The sequence below is a fragment of the Anolis carolinensis genome, chromosome 4 (assembly GCF_035594765.1).
Source record: "Anolis carolinensis isolate JA03-04 chromosome 4, rAnoCar3.1.pri, whole genome shotgun sequence".
In the NCBI taxonomy this organism is placed as follows: domain Eukaryota; kingdom Metazoa; phylum Chordata; class Lepidosauria; order Squamata; family Dactyloidae; genus Anolis; species Anolis carolinensis.
Window position 1 is genome coordinate 194278298 of NC_085844.1, and position 18333 is coordinate 194296630.

The following is an 18333-nucleotide window of genomic DNA, read 5'->3' on the forward strand; positions in this document are numbered from 1 at the left end:
TTGGGAAGGACACCACAGGGGGTGGGGGAAGGCAGTACTGGGATTCGTCTCTACACTGTTGAATTTGATACCATTTTAACTACATTGGGATCTGGGAGTGGGAGTTTGGTGAAGCCACACCACTCTTAGGCAGGGAAGGATAAACAATTGGGCCACACAGTTTACAGAAAGCCTACACACACGGATAGATACTGACAAAAAAGAAGCACAATAAAAGCCCTGGGAGACAGCGCAAAAAGAATCTGCGCACCCCACCTCCTCCAAGGTTAACTGAACCACCCGAACTGGGCTCTACAGGCCAATGGAGACTCCACCACAGACATCAGAAGAGCTGCAAGGCCCTGACGGTGCCCCGCCTCCCGCCCAGTGCGCCCTGGCCCCGCCTCTCACGCAGCGTGGGAGGCGGGGTCAGGGTGAGTAGCACGGGAGGTGGGGCCAACCCTGGCGGGGCCAGGGCACGGGAGGCGGGGCCCGCCGGCGCCGCAGGAGGCGTGGCCATGTGCCTCCCGTGGCACATGGCCACGCCTCCTGTGGCTCCGGCGGGGGAGGGGGGCGCTTTTCCCCACCCCCGCTTAATATTTAAATTTATCTCCGGCCGGCCCTGATCACAGGGTTGTTGTATGTCTTTCGGGCTGTGTGACCACGTTCCAGAAAAAACGTCAGGAGAGAATACTTCTGGAACACATGGTCACACAGCCCGAAAGACATACAACAACCCTATCTACAGACCCACTAAGAAAATCCAACAAATGCTATGTTAGGCAAAAATGGTCATACAGCCTGGAAAACTCCCAGCAACCCGAAGGATAAAGACTTTGTAAATCTGCAACTCCCATGATTCAATAACATTAAGTGGTGCCAAACTGCATTAATTCTACAGTGTAGATGCGCCCCAGGCTGTATCCCTTACGCGAAATGCTTGGGATCAAAAAAAATTCTTTTTCTTTTTTTAACTATCAGAATACACTAAATATCTTGGAGATGGAACCCAATGAAACACGAAATTCATGTTTCATATACACCTTATACACATAGGCCAAAGGCAATTCTATACATATGTTTGTGAATCGAACAAAGTTTGTGTATGTTGAACCATCAAAAGCAAAGGTGTCATTATCACAGCTGCCCATATGGACAATTTTGGAGTGTTTCATATTTCAGAATTTCGGATAAATGATGCTCAACCTGGGTTTCATGTGAGTTTTCCAGGCTCTGTGGTCATGTTCCAAAAGCATTCTCTCCTGACGTTTTGCCCACAACTATGGCAGGCATCCTCAGAGGTTGTGAGCAACCTCTGAGAATACCCATCATAGTTGTGGGCAAAACATCAGGAGAGAATGCTTGAGCAACATGGACATACAGCCCGGAAAACTCACAGCAACCCAGTGATTCTGGCCATGAACACCCTTGACAACACAATGCTCAACCTGTTCTGTTTGCATTATCACTGTTCAAGGGGACGTTTCAGTTGTATTTTTGAGAATTTCCTCAATACTGAAGCAGTAAGGAATAATTTTGTACATTTAAAATCAACTCACAATTGAGGCGTGGTTATTTATCTTCTTTCAATTACAGCCTTCAGTGAACAGAAATGCCGAAACAACACATATTTGTGAAAATCAAAGGCATGCAGGCCTTTGGGTTTATATATCCCCATAGTTGCCATTACTATAAAATCTCTGGTTTAAATCAAAAATTCTATTACTTTCCTAAAAACACAATAGTTTTTCTTCACATTCTAGGTTTGTGGAGAATTTGTTTACAACTGACTATAACAAAAGGGAGGGGAGCAATGGCCAGCACATACTTGTCTCTGTAGCATATTTCAGATGTGATAGCAATCTAGCCTAACTTGATGGACCTGTACTGAAAATTTCATTTTCAGGGCCCCGTTTAATGTCTCTTAATTGACATCAGAAAAATGAGCTCCACAGAGCCTGCATTGTGGCACCTGCACTCTTTGGCAGAGTCCCAGGATTCTAAAGCATGGAGCCATGGCAATTAAAGTGCTATGGAACTGCATTAATTTGACAGCATAGATGCACCCTAGATCTGACAAAAGAATGGGCTATATTAAGTTGTTAGTACTAATTAGAGTAGACCCAGGCCCCTTCAGATAATGTGGATTATCTGCTTTGATAATTTGGATTATATGGATGTGTAGAAGGGGCCCTAGTGCATCAATTGCTGAATGATAAATCAACACATAGTCCCACTGGTTCAACAGAGCTATTCCTGTTGGAACTATTAATTGGATTTAGTGCAATACTTTCAACTATGGGCATGGTGTAAGTAGTATAGGAAAGGAATATAGGAAATCACACACTGACATATTCCAAAGTTCAAGTAATACTACTACTACTACTACTACTACTACTAATACTAATAATAATAATAAATGTTATTTATTACTTGCCTCTCTTGATGGATCGAGGTGGGATACAACATAGTCAAAAACATATGAATATCTATATATATAAAAGAGTGATGGCATGACGGCAATTCACAAAACAACAAAAGTACAGGCCCCCCAACCTCAAAATTTGACAACACAACCCATCATCCACGCCTCAAGGTTGATACAACAAAAAGAAAAGAAAAATAAAGTCCTAATTAGAGGGAGAGCAATAATTGTTTTTATCCAATTGCTGCCAGTTTAGAGGGCTAATCTCTGCCCACTTGGTTGCCTAGCAACCAGCCAAGGGACAGCCAGGTTTCAGTTAGGGGACAGGCAGATTTAGGCCTCACTGAGTCTTCTTCCACAGATTATCTAATTTGCACTGGATTATATGGCAGTGTAGACTCAAGGCCCTTCCACACAGCTATATAACCCATTTATAATCTTATATTATCTGCTTTGCACTGGATTATCTTGACTCCGCACTACCATATAATCCACTTCAGTGTGCATTTTATACAGCTGTGAAGAAGGGGCCTCAGATAATCCAGTTCTGAGCAGATAATATAAGATTAGAAATATACAGTAGAGTCTCACTTATCCAACGTAAACAGGCCGGCAGGATAAGTGAATATGCTGGATAATAAGAAGGGATTCAGGAAAAGCCAATTAAACATCAAATTAGGTAATCGTTATACAAATTAAGCACCAAAACATCATATTATACAACAAATTTGACAGAAAAAGTAGTTCCATGCGCAGTAATGCTATGTAGTATTTACAGTAGAGTCTCACTTATCCAACACTCGCTTATCCAACGTTCTGGATTATCCAACGCATTTTTGTAGTCAATGCTTTCAATATATCGTGATATTTTGGTGCTAAATTCATAAATCCAGTAATTTCTACATAGAATTACTGCGTATTGAACTACTTTTCCTTCCAAATTTGTTGTCTAACATGATGTTTTGGTCCTTAATTTGTGAAATCATAACTTAATTTGATGTTTAATAGGCTTATCCTTAATCCCTCCTTATTATCCAACATATTCGCTTATCCAACATTCTGCCGGCCCGTTTATGTTGGATAAGTGAGACTCTACTGTACTGTATTTACAAATTTACCACTAAAATATCACAAGGAATTTAAAACACTGACTACAAAAACATTGATTATGAAAAGGCAGACTGCGTTGGATAATCCAGAACATTGTATAAGCAAATGTTGGATAAGTGAGATTCTACTTTAATATGAAATAATTACTGGGATAGAATAATGCAGAACAATATAATCTCTAAAACCAGGACAGTAAATAAACAGGGGAATTCCACACAGGAAACAATCAGGGCCAGCTAACACCTCCCAACAAAGTATTCCCATCATCAAAGTCTGGCAAATCCTCTGTTTTCTCAGGGCCACAGACAGTAGAAGCACATAAAATATCGCAAACAACACCACTCTGAAAACAAGGGAATTCCAGACAGGAAACAATCAGGGCCAGCTAACACCTCCCAACAAAAAATTCACTCAGGGAGGAAACAGCCAGGCTTTAAAGCTGCAAGGTCATTACATCCTAATCATTTTTCCTAATTGCAGCATTCATACTTGCCTCCAACAAACAAAAAAAACCAATCAGAAATATTGTATATTCACAACCTTTAGGAAATAATATCCCCTGATGGCACAGCGTGTTAAAGCGCTGAGCTGCTGAACTTCTGGACCGAAAGGCCGCAGGTTTGAATTGGGGGAGCGGAGAGAGCCCCCACTGTTAGCTCCAGCTTCTGCCAACCCAGAAGTTCGAAAACATGCAAATGTGAGTGCATCAATAGGTACTGCTCCGGTGGGAAGGTAACACCGCTCCATGTAGTCATGCCACATGACCTTGGAGGAGTCTACGGACAACGCCGGCTCTTCGGCTTAGAAATGGAGATGAGCACCAACCCCCAGAGTCAGACACGACTCGAATTAATGTCTGGGGAAAACCTTTACCCTGAACCTTAACTACCACCAATTCCTCAATACTTTATTTCCCATACCACCAGACTTCGCCACAGCAACGCGTGGCCGGGCACAGCTAGTAACATATATAAAATAAATGCCATTGATTAAAAACACAAAAATATTTTTAAAAGTGCACCAAACACAGATACAAAATTGATATATTGTAGCAATAGAATGCAAATCAGAACTTCTAATTGAAAGTTGATTGGGCTGAAGAAGAGATGGGCCTTCAATTTCGTTTTAAATTTCAGCAAGTCATTCCATAGTCTTGGAATGGCTGACTAAAAGGTCCTCTGAGTGAAAGTCACCAGTCGGGTTCTGGCTGGTTGGATTAACATCTCCCAGAAAACCTGAGTGTCCTAAAGACTGGATTGTGCAGGAGAAGGTGATCCTGTAGGGCAACCTAGGACCAAACTATGTTGGGTTTTAAAGGTCAAAACCAACACTTTGTGCTTTATCCGGAAACTAATTGGCAACCAGTAGTGACTTTAATATGGGTCTAATATGCTCACTCTTGGATGTTCTTGTAATCAATCTGGCTGCTGCATTTTGAACTAATTGGAGTTTCTGAAGTTGGTACAAACATAGCCCAATGTAAAGTGCATTGCTGAACTCCAACCTTGAGGTTATTAGCACATGCGCTGCCACCTTTAGGTCTTCAGATTCTAGGAAGGATGCAGCTGGCATATTAACTGAAGCTGGTAGTAAGCACTCTTAACCATTGCATCTACCTATGCTGGCATTTGGAGAGATGGAGCACTCCCAAACTCCAGACACAGTCTTTCGGGGGAGTGTGACCCCACCCAGGATTGGTTGACACACCTCCATTCTCAGATTGCATCCCTTGATGGCAAGCACCTCTTTCTTGTCTGGATTTAGTTTCAGTTTGTTTTTCCTTATCCAGACCATTATGTCTGCCAGGCATTCATTGAGAGGAGGCACACTATCCTTGGTTGAGGCTCTTTTGGAACACATAGAGATAATAACATTAGATCTGGATCTACTTTGCCTCATATCCAAGGATCTGATCCCAGATTATCTTCTTATCCCAAATTATCTGGCAGTGTAGACTCACATTATCCAGTTTAAAGCAGACATTCTCGGAGTAGATCCTGGGATATAGGGCAGTGTCGATCCAGCCTAAAAGGAAGGCAAGAAATTCAGGCCTTTGAGTTCAATCTATCACTTTTAATACATGTGCAGTAAATAGAGGGAAAATTAACTGTAGATGCCTTTATCCATAAAGTAAACTTGCTGTTCAAAGGATTGAACATTTTCCCTACTAGGAAAACCAACAGCACCTTGATGTGACATGCCATTTATGATTTCAGTGGGCAAGGTGAAGAACGCATAACCTGTTGGATATATTGAACCTAGTAATGTTTTTTTAAAAAAAATTAGGGTTGATATAAAGCTGGAACTGCTCACCATGCATATACAGTACATTCATTTCTAATCAAATAAATGTTGCAACACTTGTAATACTTCATAAATCCGCAGAACCTGTTTGACCAGAAATGGAAGAGCAAACTAAATCAGCATGCACGTCATCATAGCATATTCAGCTGTATTAATTCGTGTTTTGTCTCATTTCCTGTGTTTTGAAAGGATGAATTCAAATATATTCTTTTTATATCTCATGCATACTAAAGGAATACCAGGCTCCTGCTATATGCTGTGTTATGGAGGTCATGGAGAAGATCATACACAGTACCTCCTTCACCTTTTGAATTTACCAGGCATCTGGTTCATGTCTTCATATAGGTGCTCAGAAAGGTAATTATATGTGATTGATCTCCATCACAGAGATACCTACCACATCCCCCCATTCAAGGGCACTGTCCATCATTTACATATTCCTGACACAAGATTCTATTACCATCAATGCACAGATGTGATATTCATATTACACACTTAAAACCAGCTAAGAAGCCCGTTGTCCTACAACTGAAGGAGAAGCAGTGTCCAGGATGTCTTGATAAATAGAAGCTACACATTAGTAAATGCCCTAATGACAGATGAAAGATAAGAAAATAAAAAAGTGGGTGGACAACTTTGGTAACATTTGTCAATCATTCTAGGCAACTGTGCGCATTTAGATTGTCAGCAGCTTTGTAATCAAGGTCTCAGACAAAAGTCTTAGTTTCAGTCCTTTAATCAGAGAAATGAGACAGGGAATGCTGAAGTCATACACATTATACTGCATTGATCACCACAGTATAGGAAAGATCTCTGCTTAAAATAGGTTGCTTTTTAGCCTTCAATTTGTTATATTCAGACATCAGCTATCTCATCTTTGCTGTATACTGAAGATTGTTTCTGAATCAATCCTCTACCCACTGTGAGCTCATTACTTCTGAAAAGATGGAATGAGGAAAAGGAGCAGTATGATAAGCCTTTAGTGTCAATCACTCTTCTGAGAAATTAATATCTTCTGTCTTCTTACTCCATGATTTCAGGATTAAATCAAATATTGGAAAGCTGTTTTTTTTAAAAAACAAATTCATTGGATAAAACCCTAAAAAGTGATTACATACAATTGTCTCTCAATATTTGCAGTTTTGACTTTTGCAGATTTAGTTATTCATGGATTTGATTTAAAATGTTCTCTCTGAGAATGTCTAGGTCCTCCAATGCAACTCTATGGTTGACTTCCTTCAGTCATGCTGGAACATCTAAATTTTCTAGAAAGAACAGCTCTCTAGGAATCTTTTAAGTCTTCCAATGTGAGTCTGTGGTCAGTTTACAGCAGAAATTTACCACTGAGTCATGCTATTAGACCAAGAAATTCCCAGAGAGGTGTTCTCTCAATTTAAAACAATTGCAATTTTTTATTCACTGGTTTTTGCTTTAACAGTGGCCCTGTGCCCTTAACTTTAGTGAATGTGGAGGACTGACTGCATATGTACTGCTTTGAAGCTCTGGATGTTACAAAATATTTACTGAGAAATCATAATAGAACATGATATATTTATTTATTACTTTATATTTATTTATTTATTATCATAGGATTTATTATAGTTGTCCCCAATATTTGGTCTGCAAAGCTGACAGCTGTGTCCAACCACAGCTCCCCATTCTGTCCAAGTGGAGCAAATACGTGCAACTTTGATCTTTAGGTAGTTTCCAAGGAAGATATTGATAGCAGAAGTAGCAGAATCTTGGAGCAGGTTAAGTACACTGCTCCCAAAATGCCCAATTGAAATAATTCAGTTCCTTTGAGATTGTTCTTCACCTGGAGCTTTCTCAGTCCACTTTTTCTTAAAAGCACATTATTAAAATTTATTTTTGGCTTGAAGAAAATGCCATGCTTGCTTTTGTTTGAAAGAAGCTCTCTATGACACTAGAAGGAACACTTCACGTATTTATGTGTATGTATGGAAACATGTGTGTATATAGTTTATTTATTTATTTACAGTATTTATACCCTGTTTCCCCTAAAATAAGACATCTCCAGAAAATAAGACCTAGTAGAGGTTTTTCTGAATTGCTAAATATAAGGCCTCCCCCGAAAGTAAGACCTAGCAAAGTTTTTGTTTGTAAGCATGCCTGCCGAACAGAACACCAGAGTATGCAGGATTGGTAAATGTACATACCATAGATTGTTGTACATGGAAATAATGGTAGTAACAAGAAATTCTTGATAGGATTCACAGTTTGTCTGGTTATGCTGGTTTGTGATGACAACTACTGTACAGTATATAATAAATGTTCCTTTTTTTGTTCAACAATAAATGTGAATTCTTCTTCATGGAAAAATAAGACATTCCCTGAAAATAAGACCTAGCACATCTTTGGGAGCAAAAATTAATATAAGACACTGTCTTATTTTCGGGGAAACACGGTATTTTGCCCTTCTCACCCCGAAGGGGACTCAGGGTGGTACAATATGTGGCAAACATTCAGAGCCATATGACATAGTGACAGAGACAGAGACAAAGACACAGAGGCAATTTAACATTTTCCAGCTTCCAGCTTCATGAAAGCGTCCAGAGGAGGGCAACTAAAATGATCAAAGGTCTGGAGAACAAGCCCTATGAGGAGCGGCTTAAAGAACTGGGCATGTTTAGCCTGCAGAAGAGAAGGCTAAGAGGAGACATGATAGCCATGTACAAATATGTGAGAGGAAGTCATAGGGAGGAGGGAGCAAGCTTGTTTTCTGCTGCCCTGCAGACTAGGATGCAGAACAATGGCTTCAAACTACAGGAGAGGAGATTTCACCTCAACATCAGGAAGAAGTTCCTGACTGTGAGGGCTGTTCGGCAGTGGAACTCTCTGCCCCGGACTGTGGTGGAGGCTCCTTCTTTGGAGGCTTTTTAGCAGAGGCTGGATGGCCACCTGTCGGGGGTGCTTTGAATGCGATTTCCTGCTTATTGGCAGGGGGTTGGACTGGATGGCCCGTGAGGTCTCTTCCAACTCTGCTATGAGAGTATTCTTGAATCCAGCCACAGGGGGAGCTGCTGCTTCATCATCTACTGTGACACCAAGTCCTTGATGGATTACTTCCTCATTCCTTTCTGCACACTGCTGGACAATTTTTTTATTGTGTTGTAAATTAGTTAAATTAGCCTCCCCACATAAGCGGTACCTAAATTTCCTACTTGATAGATGCAATATTTCGGGTTGCTTAGGTCAACAACGAGCTGGGCTATTTTAATGGTCGGGCGCTCAATCCGACCCGGGCTGGCTTCAAACTCATGACCTCTTGGTCTGTAGTGATTTGTGGTCTGTGGCTACTAACCAGCTGCGCCACAACCCGGCCCTAAGTGACAAAAATATACACACACATATACATGCAAATGTATGTGTGTGTGTACAAATATATATACATACACACACACACACACATAAATGTGTGTGTGTGTGTATAGGTTCCAAAGTGACAAGTACACACACATATAAATGCAAATGCATGTGTGTGCGTGTGTGTGTGTGTATATATATATATATATATATAATAATAATATACATGCATATATGCATGTGTGTATGTATACACACCTTATATAGGTTCCAGTACACAATGCATGCAAATGTATGAATATATAAATGTACAATTACATAAATATACACATATATACATGCAAATGTGTGTGTGTGTGTGTATATATATACATATATATATATATATATATAGACAGAGATACATAAATATACACATATGCATACAAATATGTATATATACGCACATGCAAATGTATGTATATCTGTGTGCACTCAGATACATATACTCAGACATATGCATGCAAATGTGTGTGTATATATATATATATATCTATATATATACACCCCTGCATGCAAATGTACATACATACAGATACCTAAATATACAGGCGCATGCACGCAGGTGTGTATACACACACACGTACATGCAAATGTATGTATGCGTGTATATATGTGTGTGTATATATACACAAACATATGCATGCAAATGTGTGTATGTGTACAAGCATATATATATATATACACACACACATGCATATATATGTGTATATGTACATTTTCCAAAGTGACAAGAAAGGTTCGACTGGGTGGGAAATGCAGTCACCCACTGCCCGCCTCACCTTGCCTTACCTCATCCTTTCAGGCGGCAGCAGCAGCAGCTGGACGCCAGCCAACCAGAGCGCCTCCGCTCCCTGCGCCCCGCCCACTTGCCTTACGGCTCGAGAGGGAGGGGGCGTGGCTTGTTTAAACCGCGCCCCGGAAGGACGCGCCGGCCGGGCTGAGGCGGCGGCGGCAGTAGTAGCAGCGGCCGCCGAAGGCGAATCCCAAAGGAGGCGGTGGCGGCGGCGCTTGGGTGGCTGGCTGGCTTCCCCGGGCCATGGGGAAGGAGCAGGAGCTGCTGGAGGCCTCCCGCACGGGGAACCTGCCCGCCGTGGAGAAGCTGCTCTCGGGGAAGCGCCTCAGTTCGGGCTTCGGCTCTGGAGGAGGAGGCTCAGGCGGCGGCGGAGGGTCCTCGGGGGGCGGCGGAGGAGGAGGAAGCGGCGGGGGCGGGCACCCGCTTTCGAGTCTCCTCAGGTAGGTGTGGCGCTTGGCTTTCTGTTCAGGCGGAGGCAGGCAGGGAGGGAGGCCGTGCCAGGCGCCCGGGGGTGTGTCCCTCGCCAGCACCTGGAGGCGGTTGCACCAATGGGCAGGTAGTGGCGGGCCCAGGCCCAGGGCTGTGGGATCCCGGGAATGTGGCGAGGCACCCGTCCTCACCACAGAAAGACAGCCACTTGTGCATGGAACTACAACTCCCAGGATTCCATAGCATCCAACCATGGCAGATCCAGTGGAGTCAGGCTGCATTCATTCTACAGTGTAGACAGGCTTCACTTCACTTTATTTCTTAATTAGTCGCTCTCCACCAGAGTGCTCTGAGCGACTTACAATTTAAAATATCATTCCACAATATAAAAACATTCAACATAAAACCATTCAACAGTGACTGGCAAATTAGATCTGATTTACTTAAATGCACAACCAAACAGCCAAGTCTTGAGCGCTTTTCCAAAAGGTCGCAACTCCGACATTGCTCTAACATATGGAGGCAATGAGTTCAAGTTTTACTGCTCGGTTTAATGTTTTATCTGATTTGTGCTGTTGTGTCTGGGCATGGCCCCATGTAAGCCGCCCCGAGTCCCTCCGGGGAGATGGGGCGGGATATAAGAATAAAATTATTATTATTATTATTATTATTATTCCACAGAATTGGAGCATAGGCCAAGAAGGCTGCATTCATTCTACAGTGTGGACCAGGCATGGGCAAACTTTGGCTCTCCAGGTGTTTTGGACTTCAACTCCCACCATTCCTAACAGCCTCCGGCCCCTTCCTTTCCCCCCTCAGCTGCTTAAGGGGCCTGAGGCTGTTAGGAATGGTGCGAGTTGAAGTCCAAAACACCTGGAAGAAGGGGCCAAGTTTCCCCATGCCTAGTGTAGATGCACTCCCCATTTTATGAATGGCCACTGTTAGTCTAAAGGTGCATTTTACACTGTAGAATTAAAGCAGTTTGACAGCACTTGAACTGCCAGTGCTCAATGTTATGGATTCCTGACCAGGGATCACTCTCCAACATTAGTACCAAAAGGGTTACAAATACGTTTTTGGTCAACTTTAGATTCGGTTTGCTTATTTGGGGGTACCGATTAAGAAAATTGCATTGGATAGACCACATCAGCTCTAGCTTCTGATACAAAAATATGCCATCCAGTAGTTGCCATCTTCTCATCCACGGAAAACTATATTTAATAATCTTCTGCTGATGTGGTCTATCCAATGCAGTTTTCTGATTCAGCACCCCAAATAACCCCAGGAACAGCCCTAAAAAGAAAGACACCAAGGCACCTCTGCTTCCAGGCTCCACATGGAACGGTTCCACTCAGGGGAATGAGGGGGAGGAGGAGAAGCAGCAGTCAGGAGGCTTATTGTCTCGCCTTTTGTGGATAGTCGGCCTCTCTCCTCCTGACATCCCCGTTGCCTTGGCACTATAAGAAGGTTTCGCAAAACCAGTTGCTCTCTTTGCAACGGTGTAGTAACGGTGAGGCCGCAGACCATATTTTAGTTCGTGGGGACCACTGGTGGTTCACAGACCACAGGTTGGGAACCACTGCTTTAATTAATCATCACTGTTTGTCTAAATTGTCTGAGTGTCTCTTTCTCTTTCTTAGGTTAAACTTTGCAAATATTTTCTTGGATGCTACAGTTTGTATGTTACATTGTTGTATATACCCATGTGTAAGTCTAGAAATTTTAGTTAAAAACACCTGGGCTGACTTATCAACATGTCAGTCTAGGTAAGTAAAGTTTTCTCCTTGACATTTAAGTCTAGTAGTGTCTGACTCTGTGGGTTGGTTCTCATTTTCATTTCTAAGCCGAAGAGCTGGCATTGTCCGTAAACACCTCCAAGGTCATGTGGCTGGCATGACAGCATGGAGCACGTTACTTTCGTGCTGGAGCGGTACATATTGATCTATTTACATTTGCATGTTTTCGAACTACTAGGTTGAAGGAAGCTGGGGCTAATAGCAGGAGCTCATCCCGCTCCCCAGATTCGAACCACCGACCTTTTGATCAGCAAGCTCAGCGGTTTACCTGCTGCGCCATCAGGGGCTCAGTGTAGGTACTGTCTCTAAACTCTAAATTATTTTATCGTGTCAACGACTTGAGGCAAGTTGCTTCTGGTGTGAGAGAATTGGCCATCTACAGAAACATTGCCCAGGGGACGCCCGGATGTGTTACCATCCTGCTGGGAGGCTTCTCTCATGTCCCAGCAAGCTAGAGCTGACAGACAGGAGCTCACCCTGTCCTGTATATTCAAGCCGGCAACCTTCAAGTCAGTAGCCAAACCTTCAGGTCAGCAGTTCAGCCGACACAAGGGTTTAACCCATTGCACCACTGTGGCTCCATTCTTAAGTCTAATAAAAACAGAATCATCTTCTCTGAGTGCAATGGCAAAAGTGGAGAGCTTAGTTAAAATATCAGCCCAAAAAACCTGGATCGACTTGTCTGTTGGTCAGTGTGAGTATTGTACCTTGACTCTTACCAAAAACAGAATTGCCATATAATCCAGTATCTGATCCCAGATTATCTGATTTGAATTGAGCTATGTGAGTTTACACTGCCATATAATCCAGTTCAAAGAAGATAATCTGGGATCAGAAACTGTATTTTATGGCAGTATAGAAGAAGGGGCCTTCGTCTATCCCAGGAGAACGTATAAGAAATAACAACACTCTCTACTCTCTCTGATGCAGCACCTTCTCACCTTTTTGGTGGGTAAATGGCAGTGGTGGCCAGGCTAGAGGTGACAGACCCCGACAGCATTGGTGCTTTTCCAGCTCTGCAGAGTGACTCTTGGGTTTATCAACAAGTCATATAAAAATACTTAATTTTACCCGCAAACCCGCCTTCGACTTATACATGAATATATACAGTACTTTATTTTGCAGTCTTTGTCTTCAACTGAAGGGTTGTGCCTGGATTTAAAATATGACCTCTGCATTTCCCTATCACTGTTCTCTTCTTTTTTGTAGAGTACAGAACAGGGAAAGAATGAATTGAACTTTTATGAGAAAGGCAAACGTATTTAGGGTAAACCAAAGTAGGTTTTCAACATAGTGATTCCATGTGGCTCTCAGATCCTAATAAGGATTAGAGGTGCTACAGGTGAGATTTTCCCCTCAGCTTTTGAAGTTTCCAGAATTTGTGGTGTCTTTCTGATGAATCCTTTTTCTTCTCAACTTTGAACAATCCGGTGTCTGATTCTTTAATTTTTCAAACTTTGTTTTATGTTGTTAATTTCAAAATGGTGACGAAGTGGCTTGTGAAGTCTGTTTCTTGGAATTAGGACAGGAGAGATGTTTGATATTTCCATAAGTTTGTGATATCCTTGCTAGTTGCAGACCCCTAAGCGCTGTGAATAGCACAAGTCATTCTCAGCCTTTCTTCAATACTCTTCTGGCATTTCGGTCCAAAGGGTGGTGGTCTTGACTGATTGGTAGCCAGTATTCCTAGAATTTATATTATATACAAGAAAAACAATGCACTGCCTTGCCTAAGAAAAGCCAGTGATATTAATGGAGATAAATTAACAGGCAACTTGAAGGCATATGCATACTTTTATTAGAACTTAACTTTACTAGAACTCTTTCATTGGGTGGAGTTTAAATAAAGTATCAGAAGTAAGGAAATAGAATGGGAAATTTTGCTAGTTGTAATGGAAGCCAGGCTATAGTTTCTAGTCATCTTAAAGGAACTGCGGAGTTTTCAATTAGGTGACAACTTCCTCTTTAAAACTGTCAGAGCCAGTTAGAATGTTTCTAATGCTCTAATTTAAACACACATCTCCACTGGAGAAGTTCCTTGTAAGGCAGCAAAACAGTCATTCTTATTATAATCAAAAATTACAATTTATAAGGTTTCAAATTAATTAGAGCTCTTATTTGAACTAGCCAATAAACAAAAGGTGGGAAAATGAGAGATAGAAGTGTTGCTAGATGGATGCTCCAGTATGTGACAATCTCACAGGGGTATTAAGAAAATGCCTTATATGTTTTAGTGCCTTGGCTGTAATCTCCAATTTACATTATATTTAGAACAAGGATTGGAAACATGTGGCTCCCATGTATTTTTAGATTGTTGATCCCATTGTCAACCATCACTGTTAATGGGAGCTGCAGTCCATTGACATCTGGGGGCCAACACATTGCTTAACCTGTATCTAGAACATCATTCAAAATTAATCTTTTTGCTAATGCTTTTCATATGCAGTGATTTCATCTGGTATCTGCCTTGCAAGAGTTTTGAGTTCTGTTAATAAGGAGTTTGAATTCTTATTTACATAAAATATCCTGTATAAGAAGCATAAATTTATGTTTCCAGGTCAGCTAACAAATTAGCTTAAAAGTACTGTGTATATATATGTATCCAAATTAACATAACAAAAACCAATCAGCTGAAATAGAGAATATAATTGGAGCCTATATAGATTAAAATGCCAATAGTGGCAGTTCTTAATGCCCGTGGAGGCCAAAATGATGTCTGCTGTTTAAATTATGGAGAGACTAATTTAGTCTCCCTGGGAAAACCATTGCAAATGCAAGAATCCACCAGTAAAAAGTATTTCTTTCTCTTTAGTCACTAGTGAGAAGTGATATAAATACCCATAAAAGAGGTTCAAGGAGTGATGGGTAGTGGGTGCAAGAGAAGATGGTCCAGCAGGTATCTATGTGCTACAACATCGTGCTTTTAGAATAAAGACTAGCGTTTGATCTCAATTTGGAAATATAGTGGTGACTAATGGGTTGGTTTCAGTAGAAGTGAGATATATTCCTTCTGTGTATTTTTATTAACAGTATTGCTGTAGTGTTCTGGAAATGGTACATATTTTAAATTTTTCAAAGACTGTTATTACTTATTGGATGTATATCCCTCTTTTCTCTTGAATGGTATGTGGAATGGCCCAGAATGGATGTATATCTCTCTTTTCTCTTGAATGGTATGTGGAATGGCCGCGTCCAGAGGGGTCACCACTCTGCGGCCAAAAAAAGAAAAATGAACTTTGGAACATGGAATGTACGGACACTGTTGGATAACACTGACAGTGAACACCCCGAACTCAGGACTGCTATCATTGCAAGGGAGCTGGGATGCTTTAACATCGACATATCAGTGCTTCAGGAGACCCGGAGAACAGGAGGGGACAGCTGAAGGAAGAAAAAGGAGGCTACACCTTCTTCTGGAAAGGACTGCCTGAAGAAGAGCGAAGAATACACAGAGTTGGCTTTGCTATCAGAAATGACCTGGTGAAGCACCCACTGGCATTACGAACGACTCTCAATCCTCTGAATTAATCTTGCCAAAAACAAACAGGTAACCGTCATATGTGCCTATGCACCAACACTAGATGTTGACGAAGACATCAAGGCAAATTTTTATTGTCAGCTGGACACCATTCTATCGGAGATACCTAAGGAGGACAAAATCATCCACCGGGGGGCCTTTAATGTAAGAGTTGGACGGGACTCCGATCTGTGGCCAGGGATCATAGGAAAATACGGGGTTGGAAATAGCAACTCGAATGGCATCTTGCTTCTCACCAAATGCGGAGAGCACGACCTTGTCATCACCAACACGCTCTTCCGCCAGAAAAACAAGCTCAAGACATCATGGAAGCACCCCCGGTCAAAGCATTGGACTATGTAATTACACATGCCAGCGACCGCCACGATGTGCTTCTCACAAGAGCCATGACAGGTGCTGATGACTGCTGGAAAGACCACAGGTTAATCCGATCCACAATGGCTATCAAGATCGCCCCCAAACGCAGACTCCAAGGAAGGAAAACAAGGCGTAAAATGAACACCCAAGCCCTTCAGGAGCCCTTCAAACGAGCCCTTTTCCAAACAACACTCAAGCATAATCTACCCACAGAACACCCCGAAATGTTGAGGAACATTGATACAAACTGAAGACCTCCATCATCACAGCCTGTGAAAAAACCATTGGATACCAAACTAAGAAACATCAAGACTGGTTTGACGATAACGACAAAGAGATCCAACAGCTAATTGATAAGAAAAGGAAAGCGTTCCAAACATGGCAGAAACACCAGCTGTGCTGCTAAGAGAAAGGCCTATGCTAGTGCAAAAGTTGAGGTACAAAGAAGGACCAGAGAACTCAAGAACATTTGGTGGACAAAGAAGGCTGAAGAAATCCAATACTTTGCAGACACCATGATGCTCAGGGATTTTTCAAAGCCACAAAGATCATCTAAGACCAAGAAACCATGGCATACATCCTCTACGCTCATCAGTTGGAACCAAACTTCTGAAGGACAAAACATCAATTGCACTATGTTGGAAAGAGCACTACCATAACCTTCTGAATCGCAACTCCAATGTGGCCGAAGAGGCCTTCTCACAAATCCCGCAACAACAAACCAGGGATGAGCTTGCAGCATTGCCTAGTTTGGAAGAAGTCAGCAATTCCATCAGCCAGCAAAAAACAACAAAGCCAGCGGACCTGATGGGATCCCTGCTGAAATCTTCAAAGAGGGTGGACCTGAGCCGATACAACAACTCCACCAGCTCATTGAAAAGATATGGGTGACCGAGAAAATCCCAGCAGACTTCAAGGATGCCACCATCATCACCCTTTTCAAGAAAGGGGATAGAACAGACTGCAGGAACTATCGTGGTATCTCACTTCTAACCTCAGCTGGGAAAATCCTCACAAGAATCCTTGCAAACTGCCTTCTCCCTGCCTCAGAAGACACCTTCCCAGAATCCCAGAATGGCTTCCACCCCTCCAGAGGAACAGTGAACATGATCTTCACTGCATGACAGCTCCAAGAAAAATGCAGGGAACAAAACCAACCTCTGTACATGTCATTCATTTACCTTGCAAAGGCATTTGACACAGTGAATCGCAGCGCTCTCTGGACCATCCTCCAAAAAATCGGCTGCCTTGACAAATCTGTGAACATTCTTCGGCTCCTCCATGATGACATGACAGCAACAGTCTTGGACAGCAACGGCTCCCAAAGTGACCCATTTAAGGTGGAATCAGGTGTCAAGCAGGGATGTGTTATTGCCCCTACCTTATTTTCCATCTTCATTGCTATGATACTTCACCTTGTTGATGGGAAGCTTCCCACCGGAGTGGAAATCATCTATCGGACAGATGGCAAGCTATTTAACCTCAGCAGACTGAAAGCCAAAACCAAGGTCACCACAACGTCTATTATAGAACTCCAATATGCCGATGACAACGTAGTGTGTGCGCATTCAGAAGAAGACCTACAAGCCACTCTAAACATCTTTGCAGAAGTATACGAGAAGCTCAGCCTCTCATTGAACATTGAGAAAACCAAAGTGCTCTTCCAACAGGCACCGACTAACCCCTCTGCAATGCCAGGAATACAGCTTAATGTTGTAACATTAGAAAACGTTGACCATTTCCGCTACTTTGGCAACCACCTCTCCACAAAAGTCAACATTGACACTGAAATACAACACCGCTTGAGCTCTGCGAGTGTAGCATTTTTCCGAATGAAGCAGAGGATGTTTGATGATTGAGACATCCATAGAGATACCAAGGTGCTTGTTTATAAAGCCAATTGTCCTCTCAACCCTGCTCTACCATTGCGAAATGTGGACAGTCTACAGATGTCACACTCAACTCCTGGATACTCCTGAAACTGCATAAAGTTGCAGTATTGGTCAAAGATGAATGTTGCTAGTCCAGGAAGGATGAACTAATAGAGTCTTCATGATTTTTGAGCTGGTGTCGCATAGTGGGTTGAGTATTGGACTAGGACAGGGGTCCCCAAACTTTTGAAGCAGAGGGCCGGTCCACAATCCTTCAGACTGTGGAGGGGCCGAATTATCATTTGAAAAAAAAAATACAAACACATTCCTATGCATACTGCACACGTCTTATTTGTAGTGCAACA

The 18333-nt window shown here is 42.3% G+C and overlaps 1 protein-coding gene across 8 annotated transcripts in view; it reads left to right on the top strand.

The window, feature by feature from the left end:
- The first annotated feature begins 10086 nt into the window (after positions 1 to 10086).
- The window catches only part of anks1a (ankyrin repeat and sterile alpha motif domain containing 1A), a 194532-nt gene continuing 186285 nt past the window's right edge, over positions 10087 to 18333 (top strand). For 7 of the 8 annotated variants that reach the window (XM_008109723.3, XM_062979680.1, XM_008109727.3 and 4 more), the window contains exon 1: positions 10088 to 10417. In XM_008109723.3, the coding sequence (XP_008107930.1) occupies positions 10221 to 10417 (197 nt within the window). In that variant the 5' untranslated portion in view covers positions 10088 to 10220. Of the gene's footprint in view, positions 10418 to 18333 lie in introns of all 8 variants that reach the window. The other variant, XM_062979682.1, reaches the window with a different exon arrangement.